Source organism: Cheilinus undulatus, linkage group 20 (genome assembly GCF_018320785.1).
Source record: "Cheilinus undulatus linkage group 20, ASM1832078v1, whole genome shotgun sequence".
Taxonomy (NCBI): Eukaryota; Metazoa; Chordata; class Actinopteri; order Labriformes; family Labridae; genus Cheilinus; species Cheilinus undulatus.
The window spans coordinates 21,620,438-21,646,717 of NC_054884.1; the positions used below are offsets into that span (position 1 = coordinate 21,620,438).

Below are 26,280 nucleotides of genomic sequence, written 5' to 3' on the forward strand. Positions count from 1 at the left end.
GCAAAAAAATCAAAATTTTAAATTAAAAATGTGTTAATTTAAGAGAATATAACCTGAAATATTCAAGTTTTAAAAAATGTAAATTTCACCTAAGGTGAAAATTCTAGTTTTTTTCAACGGGGGTCTTGGCTCAGAGGTTCAGTGCTCCTGCCCCAAAAATAGCTTACTGTGTGGAAAAAAAATCACACCAGATGAAGCCATTTGCCTTGCAGAAATAAAAGAAGCTAACGCCATCCAGGAGAGGCCTCCAACCAGTGTTTTCAGTTTCATTTCCCTCAAATTTATGACATTATAATGCTGTAAATGTATGGCTTTATAAACTTGGAATTATGGGCTTGTAAAGTCAAAATTTACAACTTTTAAACTTGAAATGTTGAGTTATTATGCATAAATTTTCAACTTTTGACATCAAGAATTCTTGGTTTGGTTTCTTACATTTATGACTTTACAGACCAGAATAATTTCAATTCATTCTCAAAATTCACAGATCTTTTTTTATTTTTATTTTTTTAATGGCCGTAATGCACCTATGAACATAACAGTTCATCACAATGCTGGATATTCCTTTAACAGCAAAGTATTTAAAAATGCATCCTGCCAGGATTTTAACCATCAGCCAAACAGTAAACCCAAGTGATGGCACAGCACAGCAGATCTCATTCACAATTTCAGCAAATTTGCACAATAAATTCTCCACCTTGGATAAACCTGCTGGCTTTCCTGACTGTAACAAAAACTACTTCCACACTTTCATAGTCACTTAATCTCCCCACTCTGACGCTCTGAACTTCAGCAGTTTGTCTTGACCATGTCTCTCTGCCTAAACGCATTATCTGATCTTGCCTGTGATAGGCTGATTATATAACTGCATTCATGGGCAGTTGATCTGGTGTACCTATTAAAGTGGCCCTTGAGTGTATATTCCACTGGACATACAGTATGACTAACCTATTGTAGCCTTTAATGCAGGCCTGTATATTTGAACCCAGCATTGGTACTCTATACTTTTTCAGAAGTGTCGCTCATATCATTATTGTTACAGTTAAAGAATGGTGGTTGTTTTTATCTATGAAACCATTTGAGTGTTTTGAAATGTCCTTAAACAGCTTTTGATCAATTCTTTAGTAATAATGGGACTAAAGAGAGCATCAAAAGTTGCTCTAATACATCCATTTCTGACATTTCATCATTGTCAACATCACCTAAATCAGCAGGGGTGGACTTATAGCAGACAGACTGCACTTCACACGGTCACCTGGCAGCCAAAAGCACTGCAAAATTGCGATTCACAATGGAGCCTTAAGACCACCTGTCACCTTCCAGAGCTGTCAGCTCTCTTTGGAGTGCTACAAGTACAAACAGACCAAATAGATTGTGTTTTTGAAACACCAACAGCTCATGTTCACAGTTCACCATCCTGCTGAAACGACAGGTCTGACATTGACTTATTATGGTAAAAAAAAAAAAAAATCTTTACAATGGGAATGCTGCATGTTCTTTTTTCATGATGAAGAACAAATGACTAGTTTTATTGCCATTTTTCTTCATCAGCAGTATTTTATAATCCCACTCCTTAAGGCTGGCAGCTTTTTCCAAAAGCACATAAAGAGCTGAAGTGTACTTGAGTGTGAAAATGATTCAGAGTAGCACTTTGGCAGGCTGCATCTATTTCTTCACATCTTTAATTAATTGTTAACTGCTAAAGAGGAAGAGGAGCACTCTGGAAAATGTCTGCATATGCAGGAATCAACTCTTAAAATCATAAGAGTTTAAGAGGATGAAACTGCAGATTCTCTTCCCTGTGAATTCAAGCAACTTCCAAGTGAAATAAATGAAAATGTAGCCTATCTTTTTGATTTTGATTGCCTCTTCTGCTTAGAGGATTATTTTATCCTCAAATTAAAATACAAAACATGTATACATATTCCATTTCTGACATCTTTATAAAAATATTTATTTAAAAGTTCATTTTTCGCTTGGACTTAAGTAGAGCCATTTGTAGAGCCATTTGTAGGACTGATTACTATTCAGAATCTTGGCCCAAAACTCAGTGTTCTTTTGGCTTTTAAGTTTTTCAGACCAAATAAAGTATACTTTTGTGGTTTTGAAAGCGCAATGGTTCTCTAACAGCAGAAAAAGAAAAAACATAAAATGTGTTTGAGGCTCTAAGTGAATCATAAACCAGCTGAAAGCAATGCCACCCATCAGTGTGAACACAGAGCTGGGGGCAACAAACCCAGGAGTTTCTAGGCCATGTTTATGTGGAAATGATACATTGTTAAGAGTTGTTTTTGGCTACCAACAGTTTCAAAAAAGTTATGCATGCAGACAACAGTGTTGTGATAAACACTATCATGCACATGGATTGGCAAAAACGTTGTAGTGTAAGATTTATAGTAACAGAAAGCAACATAAATAAAATTTGCCTAGAAATAATGTATATTTCCTGTGAATTATCATTAATAAACCAGAAGAAGTGTATTCAGTGATTCTGCTTTCTCTTATTTAGGTCTGTCATCAGTCTACAGGACAGGATGTAGAGCCAAACCTTACAGACCAAACGTAGCAATACCACTGCCAACCGCGGGGCAGCGCTGACCAGTGAGTCCAACAGTTCAACCCAGAGAAGCAAAACACAGTTAAGACTAATCATTACACAGAAAGGAACTTAAATGAGTTTTCTGAGGAAATATTGCTGAATATTGAGAGAATTTTTTGAATGGCCACTCCAAAACATTGACTTTGTTATCCGTAAGCCACTCTGTAACTAATTTGGCAGTATACTTTTGTTCATTGTCCATGTGGAAGACCCATTTGCACCCAAGCCGCAACCTCCAGTCCTGGAAAATGAAGCCAATGCGAAAGTGCAAAAAATTACAATATCATGAGTGTCCACTTGTTTATAGCATGGTTCAAAAAACAAAAAGTGGCTCATTAGCTGATTTCTTCATGCCCCCTCGTTATATGGGGGTGAATTTTTTGTACTGCAATCATTTAGATTATATTTAGCAAATGCCACACTGCGCACTGATTGGCGTGTCTCATTTGATCGACAAATAGCTACCTCCAGAAGGCCTGCTTTAGGGCTAGCTCAGCTGACAGGAAGTCGAGCTCAGTGGGCGGGCTCTTGTCTGCCGTTATGTTGATCCAAAGTTCGGTTGAGACAGCGATTTCAATTTGAAGGCCACCACGGATTGGTTTCAAAAGCTGTTTTTTTGCGTCCGCCAACTGTAATCAGACGGCTGACGTCACACAAGCTTTGTCCAGTTCTACCTACAGTCTATGTTTGCGCCCAAGCTTTGACTTCTTGGCTGATGTCTTGAGACGTTGCTTCAATATTTCTACATCATGTTCTTTCCTCATGATGCCATCTATTTTGTGACGTGCACCAGTCCCTCCAGCAGCAAAACACCCTCACAACATGATGCTGCCATCCCTTTACTTCACAGTTGGGATGGTGTTCTCAGGTTTGCAACCTTCTCCCATTGTCCTAAATTTTAATAATGGTCATTATGGCCAAACGGACATGTCTCCAAAAATTAGGTTATTTGTCCCTGTGTGCAACTGTAATCTGTCTTTTTTATGTTGCTTTTGGAGTAATGGCTTCTTCCTAACCAAGTAGCCTTTCAACCCATGTGGGTACAAGACTCGTTTCGCTGTGGACAATGACACTCTCTTAGCAGCTTTGGCCACCATCTTTACAAGCTCTTTTGCTTTTGTTGATAAGCACAAAGCACACTTACCTTCAGGCCAGTGTTTGGGCTCTTCCACTGACGTGCTTTCACAGGGAATGATTATCATTAGGTGAGGCGATCAAGCAGGTGGAAACGTTGTCACCAGAATATCAACAAAAAATTGTAGGTTGAGGTTTCAGGTGAAAAAACACCAACAGGCAGGCAAAACATAAACCAAAGAAACTGAAGGCTGAATTATTTGTACTGTATGAAAAAAGGCAGAAAAAGCTGCTCAGGTCTGTTTGTTTTATTTCCTGGCCATCTTTAAAATACACTGAAGATTACTGATATGCAGTTTATCATCTTTTTTTCACGGTACAGTGAGACCCTGATTCCTGTGTAATGACACTGTTATAGGATTACTCTACGAACACAAAATAAAAACACATTAGCTGGCATACTATCCTTATAAAATGTATCATATTGAACACTTTGCAACAAAAAGACAATGCCCATACAGTCCTTAAAGATGCACAACTTCAAAAAAGAGCTGACGTCCAATCAACCGATTGGCGCCAAACAATAAAATCAAGTTAAATGCGCTATTACACAGGAATCTGTTAAATATCAAAAACAAAATATTAACAGAAATGCTCTTTTCACAAGTGTAGCAAAAGACTTACAATTTATAGATAGAATAGGGACAGCTGACAAGGCCGAAAAAGGAAAGAAAAACCTCTTGCCAAACTGTCATAAAAACCTGACAAACATGAAATCTCAAGAAAGAGTGACAGGGAATCACATTTGTTCCAACAAGACACTGTACAGCTGAGGGGGGGTGGGGCTAAAAATGGTCGACAGCTTTTTAAAGTACTGCACATCAACATGCCCCCCCCTTTTTTCTCCCACTTAGGAGTTCAATGAAAGCGAAGGCATTATAAAAAAGTTAACAGAACTCCTCAAAGGATGGGGATAAAGTCGTAGCTTTAGAGGACTTTTACAAAAAAGACATACAAAAACAAACAAGTAAACAGCCAGACGAGCACGACGTCCCTGCTCTCGTCTCCCGCCGTTCCGAGAGCGAGCTTGAAAGCTAAACGTCCACAGCAAAACACATGAAAAAGTCAGCAGAACTTTGTGACTTCTTTAACAGCGAGCACTGAAAAAAAATGAAAGGAAACTTCCAGTTTGCTAATAAAACACGTCCTCAACTCTTAGAATTCTTCATGCGTTAGTTTGAGGATTTGTTCTTGCCTCTCCCAACAGCTGCTGGTAGTGATTTCGCAGTCTCTTTTTCTTCAAAGAAATACAGACTTTAGCGTCAGCTGGGTGGATGACACATATGTACAGTGAGTAAACCAATCATTAATGCTTATTGGTGAAAGTGGCGTTCTTTAACACGGTAAAAACACTATCATGTGGTCGTGGGGTGTAACAAAAATACGAGTCATAGCTTTCCCTAAAAAAGGCAGAATGAGTCAAAGGCTTGTCATAGAAACTAAATGCTTTAGCACCATAGAATACCACTTGTAGGCAAGCAACATAAAGGTTAAACAAACAGGCAGCATGTTTTATTAAATTACGTATTCCAACTCAGTTAAACTTCAACAAAACCCAACAGCAGACGTTTTCGCCTTTCCATGGAAAAATGTTGCGACATTGAAGCTTCAAATCCTCAAAGTCTTAGTCTCTGATGGCGTCACTGTCGCTGCCGGAGATCTGGGTCCAGAAAGTCTACTTCAGGTATGGGAGAGGGATTTTAGAGCAAGGGTTGTGCTCCTCAGACTTGGCAAGTTTCCTCAAGTGTTAGCAGCTGAATGAAAGCCATGTTTGTGTCTTTTAAAAGGCCTCCTACTAAGACCTTCAGCAATGTTGCAACAACCCGACCTCAGATGGGATGTATAATAAAAAGCGAAGCCATCAGAGTGACTGGCTCAGACGCAGGTGCTTTGGTGTGCCGGAGGAAGGGCCTTTCGGTTCTTTAAAGCCTGCGACTTGTCTTTAAAATCTGTTGGTTTCTGCTGTGAGATATCTATCAGCGCGCTGGCAACGATGATTCCTGGGGAGGAAAGCAAGAAAAAAAAAAAAAAAGAGAGAGAGATAGAGGGCGGTGAAAACAGGCAATTTCTACAAAGTGATGTTAGAGGCATGTGTAGTTTTCCAAACACCCAATTTTATGTAAAATATTTTGCTGCTTTCTGAAGCTACAATTTTATTTTGCACTTTTAAAGTGGAGCCCCAATTTTAGTGGTAACATCAGTAATTTGAGGAACACACAGGCCTTTTGTTTCATTTTGACATGTTTGCTTTGACTTGCTGTGATGTTCCGTTTTTTTCTTTGCTGCTAATTTTGATCTTTTCAACCATGGAAAATAAACAATAACAAACACACAGTTAAACTGAGAGAAGGCTTTACAACGTTGTTTATTAGTTAAATATCTGACCATGTTGATGTCAGAAGATGAGTTTGTAGAGTTGATTGATTAATAGCTGATATGCTGAGAGCCGTCATTCACTCCCATGATATCAAATGAAGTCATTAATTTAGAGGCAGCAGAACATTAGCAGCTGGCCAAATACTGAAAACAGAATCAGTCAAATTTGAATTAGTTATTGAAATTGGAATTATTCCAAGCCAATAGTTATTATAGAATTGTATCATAATAATGAATAAGTGTCGTTGGCTTATTGTGGTCAGGGATTTTGAATCAGTAATAAAGAAATATGAGGCACAGATTCACATGTACAGTTTACAGTAGAGATGCACTGATTGTGAAAATTAGGATAGATACTAGGGGTGTGATGAGATCTCATGAGATCAAAACGCCACGAGATTTCTCGTCGCGGAAAAATCAATCTCGCGAGATCAGTGTTGTGCAGACACTTAGCAGCTCTCCTTACAGAAGACAATACCAAACTGTAAGCTATAAAAGACCACAAAGATGCCCTGGACACTATAAACTGTTGGTGAGAGAGCTAATGAAGAAACGGAGCTGATCCGGTATCCAATCTCCTACACCCCTCGCGTGCGCTACTTGAGCTGCACGTGATCCGCCTATAAATCATCATAACTGTGTGAATTGGTAAAATGCTGCAGGTGAAAGCCTGTGCCTTCTCCATGAGGAGAATACAGCGTTTATTTAGTTCGTGTATGCGCGCAGACACGCTCGTAGTGCCGCTGTTTGTGACTTTGTAACTTTGAGTTGCTGCTTCGTCATGTCATCCATCAGCTGTTGGCTGGCGCAACGGGTCTGCATACTGCAGTGGTAAATTTAGCAAAACAAACTCTGTATGAGCGCCATAGAGTAGCTCCAAAAAGCGAAGTTATAGCTCCAGTTAAACGCGCTTTGTTTGCTGTCTGACAGCAGACAGAGACACACTCGCTCACAAACGCACACACATTAACACACACGCTCATCTGTGCGTCGTGTCCAACACTGTCAAAGCTCATACGAGAAAAAAAGACCACAAAACGATAAGATAATCTATTTCTTTAAATTACAGCAAACATGTTGACAGAAATATTTCTTTTTAGTGTTTTAAATATGGATGTCCTTAAAGAGGATGAGAAATAGTTTGATTTTACTGATGCAGCACTTTACATTTCAGTCTGTTGTAAACAGTGCTTAGAGTACTTTTAAAATAATCAAATTTTTTATTATATGTAATTAAGTATAATAATATTATACTGTTTTTAATATTATCAGAAAAAGTTATTGTAATTGTAGTAATGAGTGCATAGTGTAGTGAATTAAAGATTTTGTACTGTTAAAATGAAAGGTTTGATTTGAAGAGCATTAAAAAGTACCGTTTGAGTCAAAGTTAGACAAAACATACTCTTTGGAAGCATTAATAGCCTATTCAGTACATAATTCAAACATTTTTGAGTAGACCTGAATGCGTTGTAACTATGACTTTCAGTTGTATAAAGGACATATTATCCACCAATGTATTTTTTTTTTCCAAAATTGAAAAAAAGTGTAAAATCTCATCTCATCTCGTGTCTCATGGGCCCAAATCTCGTCTCGTCTCGTGAGATAAGTGTCTCGCCACACCCCTGATAGATACTAATGTTTGACCTATTTAGGCACGTTGGTCAAACAGATATTTTTTAGCTGTAACTTATTTCATGATATCTTCAGTATATCGCCAGTAATCTTCCCATTTTAAAAGACCAATTATTGCATTTAAAACTGTTCTTGTTTCATTGGGCAGGACAGTACATTTTGGCTTTCCTACAACATAATTTCCACTATTAGAATTTTTAAGTCGGGCTGTCCATTGAAAAATAAGTAATTTACCTGAAATACTGGGAGAATTTGCAATGAAACAGTCATGGATATTTCTCTGAATGTATCTCGGAAATTTTCTAATATTTTAATAGCAATATTGGAATGTTTGTATATTATGGAGAGTTTCATTTATTTATTTTCTCTGAAATGTGGAATGTTTGGAGATTTTCAGGCATTCTGAGCCATGTATTTGTAAATTTTGAGAATTACTTATTTTTTTATTTCTTTTTGGCAGGGGGTTACTTGGAGATGTAGGAAATTTGCTTGTATAATAATGATTTATTAAATATTCATTTGTTTAGTTTTTGATTGGGAATTTGGGGGGGTCCTTCTAAATTTCCAGAATGTTTATGAAAATTTAATTTCAATGTTTGGGGATTTTCCTGTCATCTTAAAGTCTATCTTGTCTTTTCTCATTATTTTCTTGGAATCTTGGGGATCTTATTTGTACTTTTAGGGAGTTTTTGGGGTATTTTCATTTAAACTTGGGATGTTTGGAGGGGGAGTATTTTGGAATTTATTTGGGAGAGGATGGGTGTCCCTTTAAATGTCCAGAAATCTTATGGAAATTTCAGGAAAAATAATTGCACTTTTTCAGTAATTTGTATTGAAATTTTAGGGGAAATTTTCTTCTTAAAAAATGTTCAGGTATTTACATGGAAATTGGAAAAAAAAATGGAAATCTTTGGGAAAACTTTACTGGAATATTAAGGATCCGTGAAAGGAATATTTGAGGAAATTTTAGGGTTCCACTCCAGTAAAACTTTAAAAATTTGTTGAAGAATTTTCACAAAAAATGTAGGTAGTTTCTGTAAAGTTTTAGGGATTTTGAGTTGATCTTGTACATAATTTTGGTAAAAAAGTAATTCCTGTTCAAAGACAAGGCTGAGAGTATAATCTTATCAGGTTCTACTTAATCCAAATAAGTGAAAGATACTAAAAATGCATTCCAAAAAAAGCTCAGGACTCAGGAGGTTAAACTCAAGGTAAATGACTTCCTGTTTGGATACAGGTGCTTCTATTTTAAAAGAAAATAAGAAGCTTAGCATAGATTGAAGAAAATTAAATTTACTTTACCACAGAAAAAGGAATTTGTTATTGATTGAAAAGGAAATAAGGGAAATATGTTTAACTTGCTTCTTGATGTAGAAGTATAATCTCCACCTGTTTAGTTGCCTAACTGAAGCTGCTTTTTGACGTTAGCTCCAAGCTAACACCCACTAACCTAGGAAAGCAGACGGACTGGCCAGATTCCATGTCTGTCATCAGGCAAATCCATCTAGCAAAGCTCCAATCTGGGGCCCAATTTGTTCCTGGTCTAATAACAGACCTTACCGATAAGCATCATCTGAGAGAAGTTATGAATTTGACGGACAGAAGTCCTGCCCTTCCCAAACACTTTGTATGGAAGGTTTACCAGATGAATGTGAAATCCATCCTATGAAATGGGTTTATGAACCAGTCTATCTGGCATGTCATGTTAAACACTCACTGGAGCTACAAGAAAAGACTCTACAGCTGAGGTTGAACTGTGAGGATGTTTTTTTTTTTTTTTGCCGAGTCATACCTGGTTTAAATAAAGGTTTACTGAGACAGCTTAAGGTGAGAATCAAGGAAACTCAGATGAACCAAATGGATACAAAAATGGGCCCCAGGAAAGCTTAAGCTTTTTACACAAGTCAAAAATGTGCTTCACTTTCTTCCCAACACATCTCAAAGTACACGCTTCATGCTGCAAATGTTGAATGAGATAATCCAAACTGATGAGGATGACTGCACTGCCTGTGTTACCTGACTGTCCTGGTGGAGGTAAGCCTGAGGGTCCTGAGGGCAGCCGCATGAGGACAGTCAACACGGCAGCTTTCCCCCCTGAACACGGCTCCATGGCGACTGGTTTAGGTGCACCCTGAGGAACAAGAGAGAGCAAAGATTGTTTTACTAAATTTTAGCTCAACGATGAGGAAAAAGAAACCTGAACTCTTCTGGAGCTTGTCTGTCATGATGATTTAATTATTTAAGTATCAGTTTCAATTAAAACAAAATGATGCGACAGTCAGACCCTGTTGTTTTCATGCCTCTGATGTCAATCCAGTCTTTTGAATTCAATATCTTAAGAGAGCTTTATGGGATTTTGGAGAACAAAGGCCATTATATTCTGTGCCCATTCACTAAACTAGCTCTGTTATACAAAGTTGCACCTACACCTTTGGAGACATACGATTTCCATGACAAAACTACAAAAACCACCTCAGCCCTCCTTCTCTGGCCCACCACTCTTCTTTGACTCTACTCTAGATTGTACAGTACCTCGTGGGGCATATAACCACCAGATTTTAGTTTTATTATGTTTTTGGAAGAAGCAACAGATCAGCTGATGCTATGTCTGAAACTTAATTTTTGAAGACTCCCTCCTCCTGAGACACGCTTTGATTGGTCAAACAAAACAAAACACGTGTGTGAGTCCCTGTCAGTCAGTTTACGTATCACGGTGTTGACTTCCCCTCCAAGTTAATGGTCAAAACTGCTCGTCTGAAGCATGAAAAAAGACGTCATCCTGATATAATGAATGTCAAGGGTTTCACAGCATGTTTGTGCGTGGTGGGATACAAATTGGGGAGTAATAACATGTCTGAATAGAATTGGCTTTTTTTTCTTTTTGTCTGGCTGGATTTAAAATGGAGATAAGACTGACAGCAGAGGCAAAGTGGTTAAAAAAAGGGCTGTACAAACAAATGCTTTGAAATATGAGCGCGTCATGACTGGGGGGGAAGTCATTTCTACTGGAAACTGATATTTATTTTAAACAGCAAACAACCAATTATGTTATTTTTTTGCTCTTTGAATGAGTTGTGCCTCAAAATACAGAAACTTCATTTGTTAAATATGATAAATTAGGTGAGTGTAAAATGTTTAATACAGATTTGTCAAAGCCATCAAGAAAAAGAGGAAGTGAAAATAACTGCAGTCAAGTTTACTGAGGGGCATTAAAGTGTCATTTTCCTTTCAACTGCCAATTAAATTTGCCATTTTAAATGCCATCATTCACACAACAGTGTCTCTTATAGTTACTAGGTGACTTTGAAGCATTAAAAAGCAGGAACTTCATGATAAGCACCCTATGGATGAAGAGAACACAAAAGATTTAACGTGAGCAAACTCAAATGTCATGGAGCTGGAGAAGTTATTAAAAGTTAAACTGAAAGCAACAAACATAGTCAAAAACAAAATAACATGTTTCATTCCGCACTTAATTTTACTTGCTAATTTAACCAAGTTTACAGAGTTCACTGGAACTTTTGGTTTTAAAAAAATCCCCAAGAAAACTTCATAACAACGTTAAACAATCCTGACCTGGCATTTCCAGCAGCCACAGGCCTAGAAACTGTACCTTTGAAATAACGAGAGTGAGATCAGTTTTTCCTCCGCCATTGTTCTCCACAGAGCAGGAGTCAAAGTACAGTGGTTTTATGCTCAAAATGACTTGCCAGGGCAAAAAATGGCACAGGATCAAAATGGTGTAACCCATACATGAAACTTTACAGGGCATGAATGGAAATCTATTATAGTACCATGTTGTCAAAGCTTCCAAAAAGAGGCATGAAGGAGAAAGATTCCTGGGGCCCAGCACAACTGGGGGCCTGTGAAATTCTCTAAAATCAACATCAAAATGAAAAAAATATTATATTTTTAACCTGAATAAAAAACACTTATCAATTCAAGAAAACTTGAATTTTTGTGTTAAAAGTGGCAAAAAGAAGTGGCTTAAGTTGACAAAAAGCAGCACAATTGGGTTTAAAGAGGCAAAATGGAGCAAAAACTGCAAAATAGGTTGAAGGTAGCTAAAAATGAAATGGAGAATTGGTGATCAGTTACAAAATTGGGATAACAGTGGCAAAAAAAGTGGGAAAATGGTTGACAAGTCACTATAAAGTGGCAAAAAATGAGAAAAAAGCAGCAAAGATGGGTTAAAAGTGGAAGAAAATGGTAAAAAAAAAAATTGTTGTTATCGGCAAAATAGGGCAAAAAAAGGTTAACAGTGGTAAAACGAGGCAAAAATGAGCAACATGTTGCTATTAAGGGACAAATTAGGGCAGAGGTGCAAAAATGGGTTGAATGTAGAAAAAAGAAGTGGCAAAAAAAGGGAGAAGATGCCAAAAATGTACGTGTGAAAGAAACAGGGAAATGGGTTAACAGGGGCCAAGGAAAGAGTTTAAGGAGGAATGCTAGCGCCAATGCTACTGATCCAACACACAAGCACTGACATCATCAATTAACCATCAATAAATAAAACTGGGGAAGGAGTTCAGCCAGTCTTGTGGGCAGTTCCTGCCTGTTGTTTTGTCCTTTTTTTAAGTTCTCCTTTTTGCAGAAGTCAGATTATTTGCAGAGGCTAAAGTGGCTTGGTGTGTTTCCATTCAGCTGTGCTCTAAATCAGCTGTGACTAACACAGAGGGACAGAAAAAATGATGAGTACAGAGAGCTGGACAAAGGTGAAGACCCAAAACTGTAGAATAGAGAACACATATACAGTGTAATTAAGTTTGACAGGTTTAAACTCTAAATAGCCGATCAAACTGTCGGTGAAACATTTACACATTTTATACTCAGGAAATTATTCTGAGTGCACACATTATTGAAGCCTTATTTCTAAAAACTACCATCCATATAACGCATATATATATATATATATATATATATATATATATATATATAGTATCAGGAAAAAGCATGCCTGGATGTTGGATCAAATGTGATTAAAGTTTGGTACAGTCTATGGTCACACAGGTATCTAAAAGATCGAATTTTATGTCATCTAAAAGCTCAAAATCACTCAAAACCTTCAAAGGAGAGCTGGAAAAATAACATGAAAGTATGAGTCATACTCTACAGCTGTGTAAGGCAAACAAAAGGCTTTTTATGAGCATCGCAACTCAACTGGGTTATTTCACATGATCCAACCACAATATTTACACGCATCTTTCCAGGTCATTCATGACAGAAAAGCACATACTACATCTACCACTGACATACAGGGCCAATTAAATTGCTGGACCTTTCATGAGAAATCATTTGATTTTGCTAATGAGCAGATGAAAGAGGAACATTCATGCAAGAGGGAGAATTTAACCCTATTCTAATATCATGATGAAGCAGATTTAATCACAATCTACTCAACATGAACATCATTACAGCTGTGACAAAACATCAGGATAGAAACTGATTTCTGGTTGATACATTGCTGCAGTACAGCTGTGCTGTATAAATCTCCACATGAATCATTCAAGCATCATCATGAAACACTTGTATGGAATAAGAAAAATGTCCAAGTTTACAAATAAAAGGGCGGTAATTGATTAAAATAAATCACAAGTAGGGCTGGGCAATTAATTGCAAATTAGATTAAATCACAATATGGCCTGCTGCAATTTAAAAATTGAAGAAAGGGGCCATATTTCTTTAACCGGGAATATGTCAAAATACCAGTTTGATATAATTACTTTTTGCATCAGCAGAGATTAAAAGCACATTATGCAAATATTCAAGTGTCAACAAAGAGGCCCATTAAGATATGAGGTACTTCTCAATAGAGGTGACCCGGAATAGTCGGCGATTTGACGATTCAATTCGGAGCAGTCTGATTTGACTATGAACCTCATAGTCGAATGTTATGTAACCAAGATCGTACCATTCTGACTACATGGGGCTGCTAAGCTTGAGTTTCTGTTAGCCGGCATTTGTCGGTCATTTGCTGGTAAAAAAGGGCGGAAGACCGGCAGATAAAAATATAACCGGTCGAAATGTCCGGCAGAAAACATGCAAATGACCAGATAAGTAAATACTGAATACTTATATATTATATTTTGTGTCACCTAGAAGATATGTTGTGAGAATGTGTTAATATAAACTAAAAGTTGCCTAATCTTACTACACCCACTGTCCTGCGGTGCTGGGGTTGTTTATCTCCTCAGACGGCAAGCAGATGGCTAATTATGTATGCATGATGACGTCAAAGCAAATCCATCTCTCTGCTCATGCTCAGTATTGCTGGGGACTATGCAGGGAAAGTGGGAAAGTCTGACCAGAGCTTTCTCGTAAAGCAGAATTTTAATCTAAGTGAGGTTTTCCTGGTTAACCAAAGGCTTAATATCATCAGCGGTATGGAGGGATTTTGTGTCATCGCTGCAAGTAATGAAGAGGCTGAAACAAAGGGAACTGTGTAGCTGAGCGTCATAAACACTGATGCAGCAGCAGAGAGAGAGAGAGGCCTACGCAGAGCAGAGTTGCAGTGGACTTCGATAAACTACCTATGACCAATCCTCAGATAGAGTTGAATTGTAGTCAACACAGAATCACATCGTGCAGAATGGCATGGACCGCTTGTAGCTTATAACAAAGGCTCTGTCTCTCTTCCTGGCTTCAAATAAACCAGGATGGTTGGATTTACTGCTTTAGCAGAGGTTAGTTATATCATCATGAGGACTGATATTAGCAACTGACGGTAAGACTCATTTTCATTTGAAATGTAGAGTTCTAATGCAGTGTCCAGTTAAGAGAGCACTTTTGTTATGTGTTTGGATGCTTCGTTGTTGTCGGTGGAGGATGGTTTTGTCTGTTGTAAGCTGCATAGTTATGATAGCGGCCAAAGTGCTAACAGGCTAACGGTGCTAAAGTGAAGCTAACTGTTGTTGTTTATGAGTTTAACATGGGCGTATATTGTGTAACTGACAGCGTGTGTAAGGAAAAGCGCGCAGGTTGCATTTTGATACTTTAAACCACTTACACAAAGAAAAATAAGAGAGAGATGTATGCGTTTTGCTGCTGTTAATGCAGCAAAATAATGTTAAAGCAAATGTCCGGTAGTTGTTCTAAATGGCCGGAATTCTTGAGGACTGCCGGTCATTTTGACCGGGGCCAAAAAGTCTAGCAGAAATGCTGTTCGACTATTAGTTGACTAAAGGCAAAATCTGATGAATCTGATTCGACTATGAAAATCCTTAGTCGAAGACACCTCTACTTCTCACTAATCCTTGGTTGCATCTATGCTGATGCACCACGCTGCTGCTGGCAAGACTTCACCTCCTCCACCCCAGCCTCCTCCTTTAAAGCTTAAAGCTTGTTACACTACTTTTCTGCCAAGTAAAACTGCATATCCATTTTGCAATAACATTTTGTTAAGATATTATCTGAAGAAGTATGTTTTTACTGAATGAATCACGGCTAAAATTAAATAAATATAAAGGGCAGAAATGACTAAAAGGTTAACTTCTAGCATTTTATCCAAGACTAAGACTAATAAAGTGACTCAAATTACCACTGCTTGCAGCATGGCTTTAGGATGGTCATAGTTTTTAGTGGAACATTTTTAAAATCAGAATAAGAATCTGCTTTATTAGCCAATTATGCTTACGCAAACAAGAAATTTGATTCTGGTAAGCTTTGTTTTCAATGTACAGGAGTTATACATTAAATTTTACAAATAGAACTGAAAAGAATCATATACATTTAAAATATGTACAAGTTTTAATTAGACATTTAAACCAGTATATACATGCCTGTGCATTAATGGTATGGTTGCAAGGACTGCAAAGGGTACTTGGATGCTGAATAGCCATGCTCAGAAAGTAAAAATATGCAATGCAAATTAACATGAGATGGTTAGGTTGGTGTCAATGATTCCTAAGGAGCATGGTGTGTTAAAGTCACCAACACTCTGCTGATTCCATAGCTGAAGAGTTCTGAACATTCATGTTTGTACATCTGTGCAGTGGGAGCTTCATGGAATAGGTTTCCATGGCCGAACAGGTGCGTACAAGCCTCACATCACCAAGTCCATAGCTAAGTGATGGGTTGATGTAAAGCTCAATGACACTGAACTGTGGAGCATTGAAAATGTGTTCTGTGGAGTGATGAATCATGCTTCTTTGAAGTTTGATAGAAAAGGGATAATGGTATGTTAGCTGTTTTTCAGGGTATGGGCTTGGCCCCTTATCTACAGTGAAGGGCAGTCTTAATGCCTCAACATACCAAAACATTTTGGACAATGCTATGCTTCCAACTGTGTGCAACACTTTGGGGAAGGTCCTTCTCTACTCCAACATGACAGTACCCCAGTGCAGAAAGCACAGACTATAAAGATATTGTTTTAATGAGTTCATTGTGGAAGAACTTGACTGACCCCAACAGAGCCCTGACCTCAACCCCACTGAGCACCTTTGGGTTGAACTGGAATGGAAACTGCAAGCAAGGTCTTCTCGGCTAACATCAGTGCCTGACCTCATAAATGGTTAACAAGACGAATGGCACAATTTCCTACAGAAACACTCCAAAATCATGTGGAAAGCCTTTCAAGAATAGTGGGGGCTGTTATAGCTGTAAAAGGGGGCAAACTCCACATTAAAGTACATGTATTTGAATACAATGTGACTGCAGTCATGGTCAGACAAATACCTTTGTACTGAAGGAACTTGTTCACCAGTGAAGGCAAAATGTATTGCAAGACTGATGGGCTGGTTGGTGCAGCTTTAGGAGTAATGCAATTGCTATAAAGAAAAAAGCAATATCATCATACCAGACTTGACAGTTTTCTAAAACTAATAGTATTCTCATAACTTTCAGTGGTGATTCTGTTAAAGGGGTAATCTGTGAATATAAATAGCTAATGATAGCATGGGTATATGCTAAACTGCATTACAATATAGCTCACACATCACATCTGCTGAGCTATCGTTCATTAATGACATATTTTATGAAAACTGAGGTTTCTTATTTCTTTGATAGTTAGCTTTTTTCTTCAGTCATTTTGAACATGCCCATGCTTGATTGAAGGATAAAGTCTAAAATATAAAATAGTCCAGACAAGATACGTTATTTCACTTCGTCCAACATTCTTTTCCAACAGGGACCAGTTAAAAATTAAGTCTTTACAATTCTGCAGTAATGTTTTTGCCTCCATATTTCTAGCGTCAAGTAACCAAACAAAAGACCTTCATGCAGATCTATATTTCATTGTTAGTAACTGCTGATTAGCTCTTTTGGAACTATACTTTGATGGTGTAGTGTTTATAATCCAATGCATGTGCAGACTTTTGATGCACAAAATTAAACATTTGGGGTTTGTGTGAAAGGCAGAAATAATAATAGCAGAGTCAAACAGCCCTTTTTATTCTTTGCTCTTTTCATTTTCCTAAGTGAAATCAAACTCCTGCATTAATCTGGGATAACGGAAGTATTCCTTCAGCGCAGAGGAAATGAAAACATTAATAAATCATTTCATTCCATTTCAATCACAGGGTTGCCTTTTCGATCACAGCTTTTTAAAATTGCAGTGTCCATTTTCATATCTTCTGAATAAAAAGTCTACCCAGCCTGCATTTCTTCTGTGCATTAATCAAGCTTGAGGAATTCGTTATAGTCATTCATAACCATCCATGCACATAAGCCAGCACACGCACATATAAACACACAATCTGTATCATCTTTCCTTCCCCCTGCTGACAGGTGTCATCCATCACACTAGCTGTCCGTTAGTGCTTCCATATGTTGAACGTCGGCCATATTGAATAGAGACATCTGTGACATTGAGACCTGGCCCTGCAGTGTTTGTGCCCCCGCTGTCTCTCTGTCAAACAGCTGCTGATATCCTGGTCACTAAAAGCAGAGTCCGTCTCTGGGGAGGTTCAAACCGACCAAAAATGGAGGGCTGTTTTTTGGTTTGCTCTCAGTCCAGCTGGAGGCTCTGTAAAGACTTAGTGATGGAGCTGGAACTAAGTATCGCAGCCGTATCAGCGCTGACAATCACAGAGGAAGGTCTGAGATGTGCTGTGAGGGGTCATTGGTAATGCAGCCCATGGGATTCTTGTTTTGTGAGCAGTAGAGTCAAAAATTGTTTATAAAGTTGTCCTTGAGAACTGACCTGCATATCATACGTCTCCGTATTTGCTTACATTACCTACACAGATAGAAATGAGAAAGTCTGAGGTCAGATGACAGAGCTGGTAAAATAAACTGGGGACTAGTGGTTGTAGTGAGCATCAGTGTCCTCTTTGACATCAACAAATACTTCCACCAACTAAGTGGTGCCAGATGTCGACCAATTAACCTTTATAAAAGAGAATTAGGCTTGTTTCATTCATATGCTTCACCTTCAGTGTTTGCCAAGCTCTTTGATGGAGCTGTATGTGGTCCAAAACATGCATTTACACATTTGAAACCAGATAAATTAAACCTTTCTCAGTGATTCTGTCCAAATTCTCCAGGTGCATTTAAAAGCTTGCAAGGAAGACTTGATAATGTGCCTCTCTTGGAATCGTGTGAGCATGTCTTACGGACATAAACGCTTAATCTAAGGCATTTCATGTGATTTACTTCAGAAAGTTAAATTTCCCTGTATTCAAGATTCATTTCATACAAAGTGAAACATATCCAGACATTTTTTTTGTTTTAATCTTGATGATTACAACTTACAATTAAAAAACCCTCAACTTTCTCAAAATATTAGACTATCATGGAAAAGTCCAACTTGCAAAAGTTTCCTGAGCCTTTATTCTCTCACTCAGGTTCAGTACATACAACTACAATCATAAAGAAGACTGCTGACTTCTCTACTGTCCAGAGGACAATCACTGACACCCTCCAAAGGGAGGTAAGACACAGAAGGTCACTGCTGAAAGGACAGACCGTTCTCAGAGCCTGTATCAAAGCATGTTAATGGGAAGTTGACTGGAAGGGAAAGGTGTGGTAAGAAAAGGTGCACAATCAACAGAGATGAGCTCAGCCTTCAGAGGACCATCAAAAAAAAAAAAAAGATTCAGTAACTTGGGGGAGCTTCACAATGAGTGGACTGGGGCTAGAGTCAGTGGATCCGGAGTAGGGGTGAGTAAAAATATTGGTTAATCAATGCATCGCAATATTTCTCCCCTCAATTCAATATTGATTCAGCAAATGCCCTGAATCGATTTACCTCCTGGCCAGTAGGGGTCGCTGTGCGTGTGATTTGCACTGTATGGACAAGAGGCCACACTCCACCAAACAACAATCAACCATAACCATGTTATGTGAGGTTTATCACAATTTCCAAGAGGAAAGAAATATTTAAGTTTACATGCAAGTTTACTTTTTACTTTTGTACTCCACATGCACAAATGTTATTATTCTGGAAATTTTTATTTTCAGATGTTTTATTGCTCAAAAATTGAGGTAACTTACCATATATGTTCACATGGGCATGAAAATAATTATTAAAAAACTGTCAACAGGTTATTTGTGTATTTCTACATCTTACTGAATCGACATCAGAGCATTTAAATCAATATTGAATCGAATTGATATCGAATTGAATCGCAACCTAAAGCATCGAAATCAAATCAAATCGTGAGGTTCTTAACAATACCCAGCCCTAATCCGGAGCAACCACATAGACAGGTCCCAGTAATGTGCTACAAGTGTCATGTTCCTGGTGTCGAGCCAATCCTGAACCACAGATGTCATCAGCGTCTCATCTGAGCTAAGGAGAAAAAGAACTGGACCATTGCTCAGTGGTCCGAAGACCTGTTTTCAGATTAAACTAAATTTTGATTTGATTTGTAAATCAAGGTCCCAGAGTCTGGAGGAAGATCTGAGAGGCACAGAATCCAAGGTGCTTGAAGTCCAGTGTTTTCAGTTTCCACAGTCAGTGATGGTTTAGGATGCCGTGTCATTAGTCCACTGTCCTTTATCAAGTCCAGAGTCAATGCTGTCAACCATCTACCAGGGGATTTTAGAGCACATCATGCTTCCATCTGCTGAGAAGCTTTGTGGAGATTCTGATTTCCTTTTCCAGCAGGACTTGGCACCCGCCCACAGTGAAGCCAAAACTACCAGAAACTGGTTTGCTGACTGTGGGATGACAGAGTTTGATGTGTGTGCCAGCTTGTCTGACCTAAACCCCATAGAGAATCTCTGTGGAAATGTCAAATAGACACCTGACTCAACAATACAGAGGAGATAAGAGGACCACCCAGCAGTGCCACGGACTGATTGGCTCCATGCCACGTTGTGTAGATGCAGTATGGTCAACATTTCTGTTTTGTAAATCCTTTTTTTGGACCGATGTTTTGTGACATTCTAATATTTTGAGATAGTGGATTTTTGCAAGCTGTATACCATAATGATCGAGCTTAAAGAGTCTTGAAAAATTTCACTTCATATGAGTTGTATCTAGAATGTTTTAAACTAAATCACAGGAAAAAAAATAACTTTTTTTAAAGATATTCTAATTTTTGGATATGCACCTGTATGTATCATATATAGACTCTTTGTTTACCCAAAATATTTTTATTTTGTTTTAAACCTCTGTGATCAATTTCAGTTTAGTTTTAATTAGTTGTTACTGCTGGTTTGTTAGTTTAGTTTAGTTTTGATTTTGCAAAAATGCTCCATTTTAGTTTAGTTTTTATTAGTTTTAGTGTTGGTTTTAGTTTTTTTTTTTTTTTTAGATATCAGGGCTGAGTGAACATCATACAGTTTTACAGGCATATTCAAACAGGCTACTTTTCATTTGTCATTTATTTATTTAGAGATGATGTTCAAATTCAACTCCCGACATAAAACTACCACCATTTGAAGTCTTAACCAATCAAATCAGGCTGTTTTACACTCCCCAGGCTTAGGTGCAGGTGCCAGTCGGTATGGCTGCGTCAAAGACTAAAACTAAGGATATTTTGTCTCTGTTTTTATTCTATTTTAGTTTGTATTGTAAGTGCAATATACAGTTTGAGTTAGGTTTCGTTTTTTTTGTTAAGCTTAGTTTTTTTTTTAGGGTTGTTACTAAATGATTTTCACATTTTAGTTTTACTTATTTAGTTAACTATAACAACCTTGGTTCATACTTCAGTTTTGTGTTTGATAATCATATTTTGTCTTAATACTTCTTTCCAAACCTGTTGTGTGTTGCAATACATAAATACACAATTGTTTTTAACACAAAGATTTCTTATTTTTTTACTTTTGGTTTTTCAGTTTTAGACATCTAACTTCTGTTTTTGATACTCATCTCACACTGAAGCTATACTATAGAAAATTCATTAATACTACAAACTATAAGATGGCAATGATCAACATAAATGAACACCATGTGCTTCAGTAGTTGTAGTAGAAAAAATAGGATTTGTGTGTTATCCAAAACTTCTCCTGCAGTAATATGTTTATAGTAATGTCTTCCAGAGCTGCACAGATTTCCATGTGAAATTGAAAGTCATGCATTGAGAGGTTCATTCTGCATCTTGAGAGGGTCGACAAACAGGACTGAGGATGTGTTTTCTTCCCAGTTATCATTTCACAACAGCTTGGGCCATTTTTAAAAGCACCACTCTCCAGTGGATGCAGAGCCTCTACCTAATGCAGCAGTGTAACAACAACACTGTCCTGTTTTCGCCCAGTAAAAGAAGGGTTAAAGTAAACTATCAAGTAACAGACTAATTAACCTGTCCAGCATTATAAGTGTGCAATTTCCATTTTATCAAAATGAGACAAAGCAGTAGGATTGAGCGCTTTTTTCAGAACCTCCCTGCTTTAAAAGTGCAACAGTAGAGTGCACTCAGAGAGCTAAGAAGCACTGTTTTGTTCTTTACATTGCCCTTCACGATACCATAATGCACAGTGAGTGGCACTCAGCGCTGCACTAATAGCTAATGTAGTGCCTCTCTGCCGGTTGCCACAGTGATTTTATTTCTCTCGACGGCAGGTGACACAGAGCCGGCCCCGACCGAGGAAACACTGCCGGTCCTTCGGTGTCAATTTAAGGATGTAGCTCCCTGTATTGCTTTAAGTTACGCTTTTATCCCGGGTGGCATTGAGTCCTGGAGTGTGCTTAAAGGTGTACTACTTCTCTCTTTGCGTGGGAGGTTTTCACATTACAGGAATAAAGAGGTGGAGTGGCAAAAAGCATGTGAATGTGCAGGGTATAATAATGAATTAATCAGCTTTTGAAAGCATCGTGTTTCCTGTAAACAGCCTACGAGGAAAAGTCGTAAAATTCACTCTAAAGCAACATAATAATAATACATGGTTCAATTTTAGAAATTATTTTCAGAATAGTGGCTGAATTTTGTGGTAAGAGGATTAAAGTGCCCATTAAACATTTCCAAAAAAAATCCTCATGACACCACATTAAAGATGTTTCCTTTCCCATGCAATAGAAAATATTAGAATGTCTTTTTTATCCTGATTGCAGAGGACAATTCACATAAAAGAAGAGAGGACATGTAGAGAAAGGGCCATCAGGGCCAGATTACTTATCGATGTGGGGAGTGGATAAAAGGTTGACACAGAATTGCGAGCAGAGGGCATGAGCTGGTTGAGAAGCACACAATAAGGTCCAATTATGTGGCACTACACGACAATGTGAAGTTCTGTGAGTCTCTACAAGCTCTTTCAAGTCTTATAAGCTTGCAAAAGTGACAAAACAGGCATCAAATGATTTAAGATTCTCTTCTTGACTCAAATTTCAATTCACAAACAGCACATTACTATAATCTAATGAAAGCTTTGGCATGATGTCAAATGCGTGCAGATTTTGTTAAACTTGAGCCTCTTATCACATGTACTGTGTTGGTCTGAGGTTTTTCTTTTTTTGCATGTTTTTCACACTAAAATGTTTCTGTAAACAGTCCACAAAGTATTTTCCCAAAAGTCTTGGGGATCATCAAGATGTTTTTTTTGGGTGGGGGTGGGGGGGGCAAATCTGAGACAAGTCTTTGTGTTCTTTTTGGTCATCAGTGGTTTTGGCCTTGGAACTGCCATGTTTGCCCAGTCTCTTCATTATTGTTGAATCACTGATCTTAACTGAGTCAAATGAGGCCTGCAGGTCTTTAGATGGTATTCTGGGTTCTTTTGTGATTCATCGATGTGCTCTTGGAATAATTCTGGTGGACCAGTTTTCTCTATTTGTGAAAAATGGCTCTCATCATGGTTTGCTGGAATCTCAAAGAATCTCCATTTTTTACTGTTTCAAAAGCTCGTAGAAATTTCTTTTTGTTTGGTTTTGTTTTTGAAAGTATATTTTTGAGCATTTTATGCCTTTATTGGTAGAAGAGGACAGTAGATAGAGTCAGAAACAAGGATGACAGGGTATATAAAGGAATTCTGACATGAAAATGTTGGAAGTATCCGTGCCATGCCAAGGTACGGATGCAAATGAAGGAGCACAAGCGCGGGAATGTGACGTAACGTGAAGCAACAACAAAAGGACCGGCTTCAGAGCACACCAGGCAGCAGCTGTATGCTAGAGACAGCGGGATTTTTCTTGAGAGATGGATAGAGATCTATATATTTTGTCTCATTGTATTTCAACAAGTTAAAAAGATTTTATAAGAGCTGAAGAATTTAACTTCGCACAGCTCCAGTGCAACCTCATTCTAATGGATCCCTGTCCCATTTCTGACCAGTTTCTCACAAAGTCAGGCTTTAATGACTGTGAGAGGTTTTATGGTTTGTGAAATAAAGCTTCTTCCCTTGATTGAGCCACAAACAGCAGCTCACAGGATAACACACACTTTTCATCCTCTGTGTGTAAAGGACAGTGCCAAATACGCAGACAAGTATGTGCCAGGGTTACTCTCATGGCTGATTTAACCTCTCTTATATAAAATAATGATGTCATACTATCATCCCCTGAATTAATTTATCTTTAACTGTATTTCATGTTATCAGGAAGTGAAATTGTGGTTTTAATCGCTGACGTTTGAACGGGACATCATCAGCATTACAAAAGTAACACGATACACCCTACACTGTTCGTGGTGCATAAAGGAACGCCAGGGGGATTCAGATACACAGAGTAATGACTGTAGGGGCTCATACGAGTTAAAAACTCCGGGTTTCATTCAGCAGAAGTGCTTGGAACTCTGATCAGGCACCAGATTATATGCTGTGAGCGATAATTTCCGCTATGAACCGCGTTATCTCTCTCTCTGCACTGGGCTCTGAACGTAGTGAATGTAGCTACTGATCGGAAATAACTCCAGTGTCAGATCAGATATCGTATAAATCTGCTGCTATTTCACAGCCATAAAACAATACTTATGTATACTGAGTTATCAACATGTTAAGTTCATCAACGCTGGATGCTTCGTGTGATGACATCGGCACGTGACTTATCAATGCTCAGGCCTGGATGCGTTGAGCAGTGTGAGTGCGGGCCAAAGGGGGCACAGGGGAGGGGTTCATAGGGGCCTCAGCATGGTTAGAATACGGCACGGTACTATTGTGAGTGCACCCTTAAACCTGAGTTGCCCGTTTACATAGGGCCACTTGGACATCTGTGCCCCTTGTAGAAAATCTTGGTGCCATTCAGACACATTCCTTTTTTGATGTGTTTTTACTATGATGATAAAATCTACCAGTAATGCAATTTTTCTCAAATTATTTACACGTGATTAATCGTGATTCATTACAAAGCCTACAAAAGATTCGATTATTTTTTAACAGACTGACAGCCCTAAAATAGACATATAGATATCTAGTTTATCACAATTAAATCATGATTCAACAAGGGGCAATTACTTTTTCACAAACGGCCAGTTATCTTCATCTAATATAAACATTTATTTTGATGATCTGAAACATTTAAGTATGACAAATATGCAAGAACAAGGAATGAGGAAGGGGGAAAATACTTTTTCACAGCACTGTAGTATGTGTGGTTAAAGAGAACTTACTTCAAGCACAGGCTGCAGCAGCTCTGTTTGTTCTCCTCTGGTGTCCAGTGAGACGGCAACGGAGGCAAACGGACGACTGGCCATCTGCTGGCGCTCCCTCATCAGTTGCTGAAACATGAAAATTGGAGGACAAGTCAATAAAACATAGGAGACAGCCCAATCAAACAATGGGTAATCATATAAAGACATGTCAGACTGGCTTTGATTTTATTACATGTAAATTATTAGTAAATTTTTGTACATTAAAAATGTGAATGATGTACCAAAAAAAAAGTTTGATGGGTAAAAAACTTAACTTGACATGCCAGATGGAATTTGTTTCACACATCCATCTGAAAAACCTCAAATACACTGCATTTGAGAAAGGGCAGAGGCTTTGAATAAAACAAGGAGCGTGATTGGATGAACGTTCTGTCTGTCACATCTTTATGAGCCAATCAGAGCAACAAAACACGTGACGTAGCCGCTACCGAGGAATGCACCTATCGAGGAGTTCACAGAGAACTGCAAAATGTGAACCATGGTGACTATAGACATGTCAGTACACAAATTTTGTCAATTTTGGAAAGAAAACAACTCCATGCTGTTCTTGTTCTTCTTCTAACAAAGCATCCATCCATTGGTAGCATCCAAGCTAATGTTTTCCTCCATAACTGCACTGGCCTCTTGTTGATGCTTGCTTACGTCACGACTCCGCTTCACCCGAAAGTATTGCCCCCACTGATTGGTCTGGTCATTTTCTAACTGGACCCAAACGGTTCAGACAGGAGCTTTGCAAGATTGATTCGCCAGTGAGAAACACAGAAACAGGCGAATCCATCTGCTTTGCAAGGTTATAAACTACAATAGGGTAGACTACAGCTCAAAGTCTAAAGCTGGTAAAAATGGAAGGATTGAGGGTAGGTGATTAATTAAGCTAGTCTAACAACACTGGATAAAGAAACTTCACTCTTGAAAATGTCTACAAAATTTCATTTAGGCAAATCTCACTTTATCTCTTGTATGGGCAACATCATGCCCATCCCCTGCCTGCTCCCCTGCCAATATCTGAATCAATAATTTTGTGTTTTTTTAATAAAATGGCAGAAATTGACTCAAAAATAAGTTTAGCTTTAATTGAAGACTTCATTTTCTACAGCTTCCATGTTAAAGGTTTAATCATGAGGAAGATGTACTAACTTTAATGAAAACTTAATAAAATAATTCACACCCTCAGAGCTTTTATGGTAAGAGAATGAAAATTAAATGCAAATAACAATGTGGGAACAATGATTTTTACAGTGCTGCCATTTCATCATGCACACCATCAAAACAACCTACACATAATTCCCATGAAGCTTCTGCACACGAATGCAGTGTTTAGCCATCTACCCACAACTGACACTATTTCTTTTTCTAAGACTGAACACAAAATAGCCTCTCTTGTTCTCCACTAATCAATATTGTAAAACAACTAGTGCTACACTTTCATCAGCCATGCTGTGTCTGATCAATATCGAAACAGGCCACCATTTTGGAGCCAAGGACATCACTGATTGGTATTGGATTTGTGATGAGCTTAAGTGTGCCGCATTAAGATCTAATTGTACTTCAGATTACAAAGCACATCAAGCACTCGTG

The 26,280-nt window shown here is 38.2% G+C and overlaps 1 protein-coding gene across 1 annotated transcript in view; it reads right to left on the reverse strand.

Annotated features, from left to right (window-relative positions):
• Positions 1 to 3,972: 3,972 nt before the first annotated feature.
• Positions 3,973 to 26,280, reverse strand: part of atrnl1b (attractin-like 1b) — a 115,823-nt gene continuing 93,515 nt past the window's right edge. The window contains exons 27-29 of the mRNA XM_041815736.1: positions 24,661 to 24,768; positions 9,758 to 9,872; positions 3,973 to 5,733 (exon numbers count right to left, since the gene is read on the reverse strand). Coding sequence (XP_041671670.1) covers positions 5,609 to 5,733; positions 9,758 to 9,872; positions 24,661 to 24,768 — 348 coding nt within the window. The 3' untranslated portion in view covers positions 3,973 to 5,608. The remainder of the gene's footprint in view (positions 5,734 to 9,757; positions 9,873 to 24,660; positions 24,769 to 26,280) is intronic.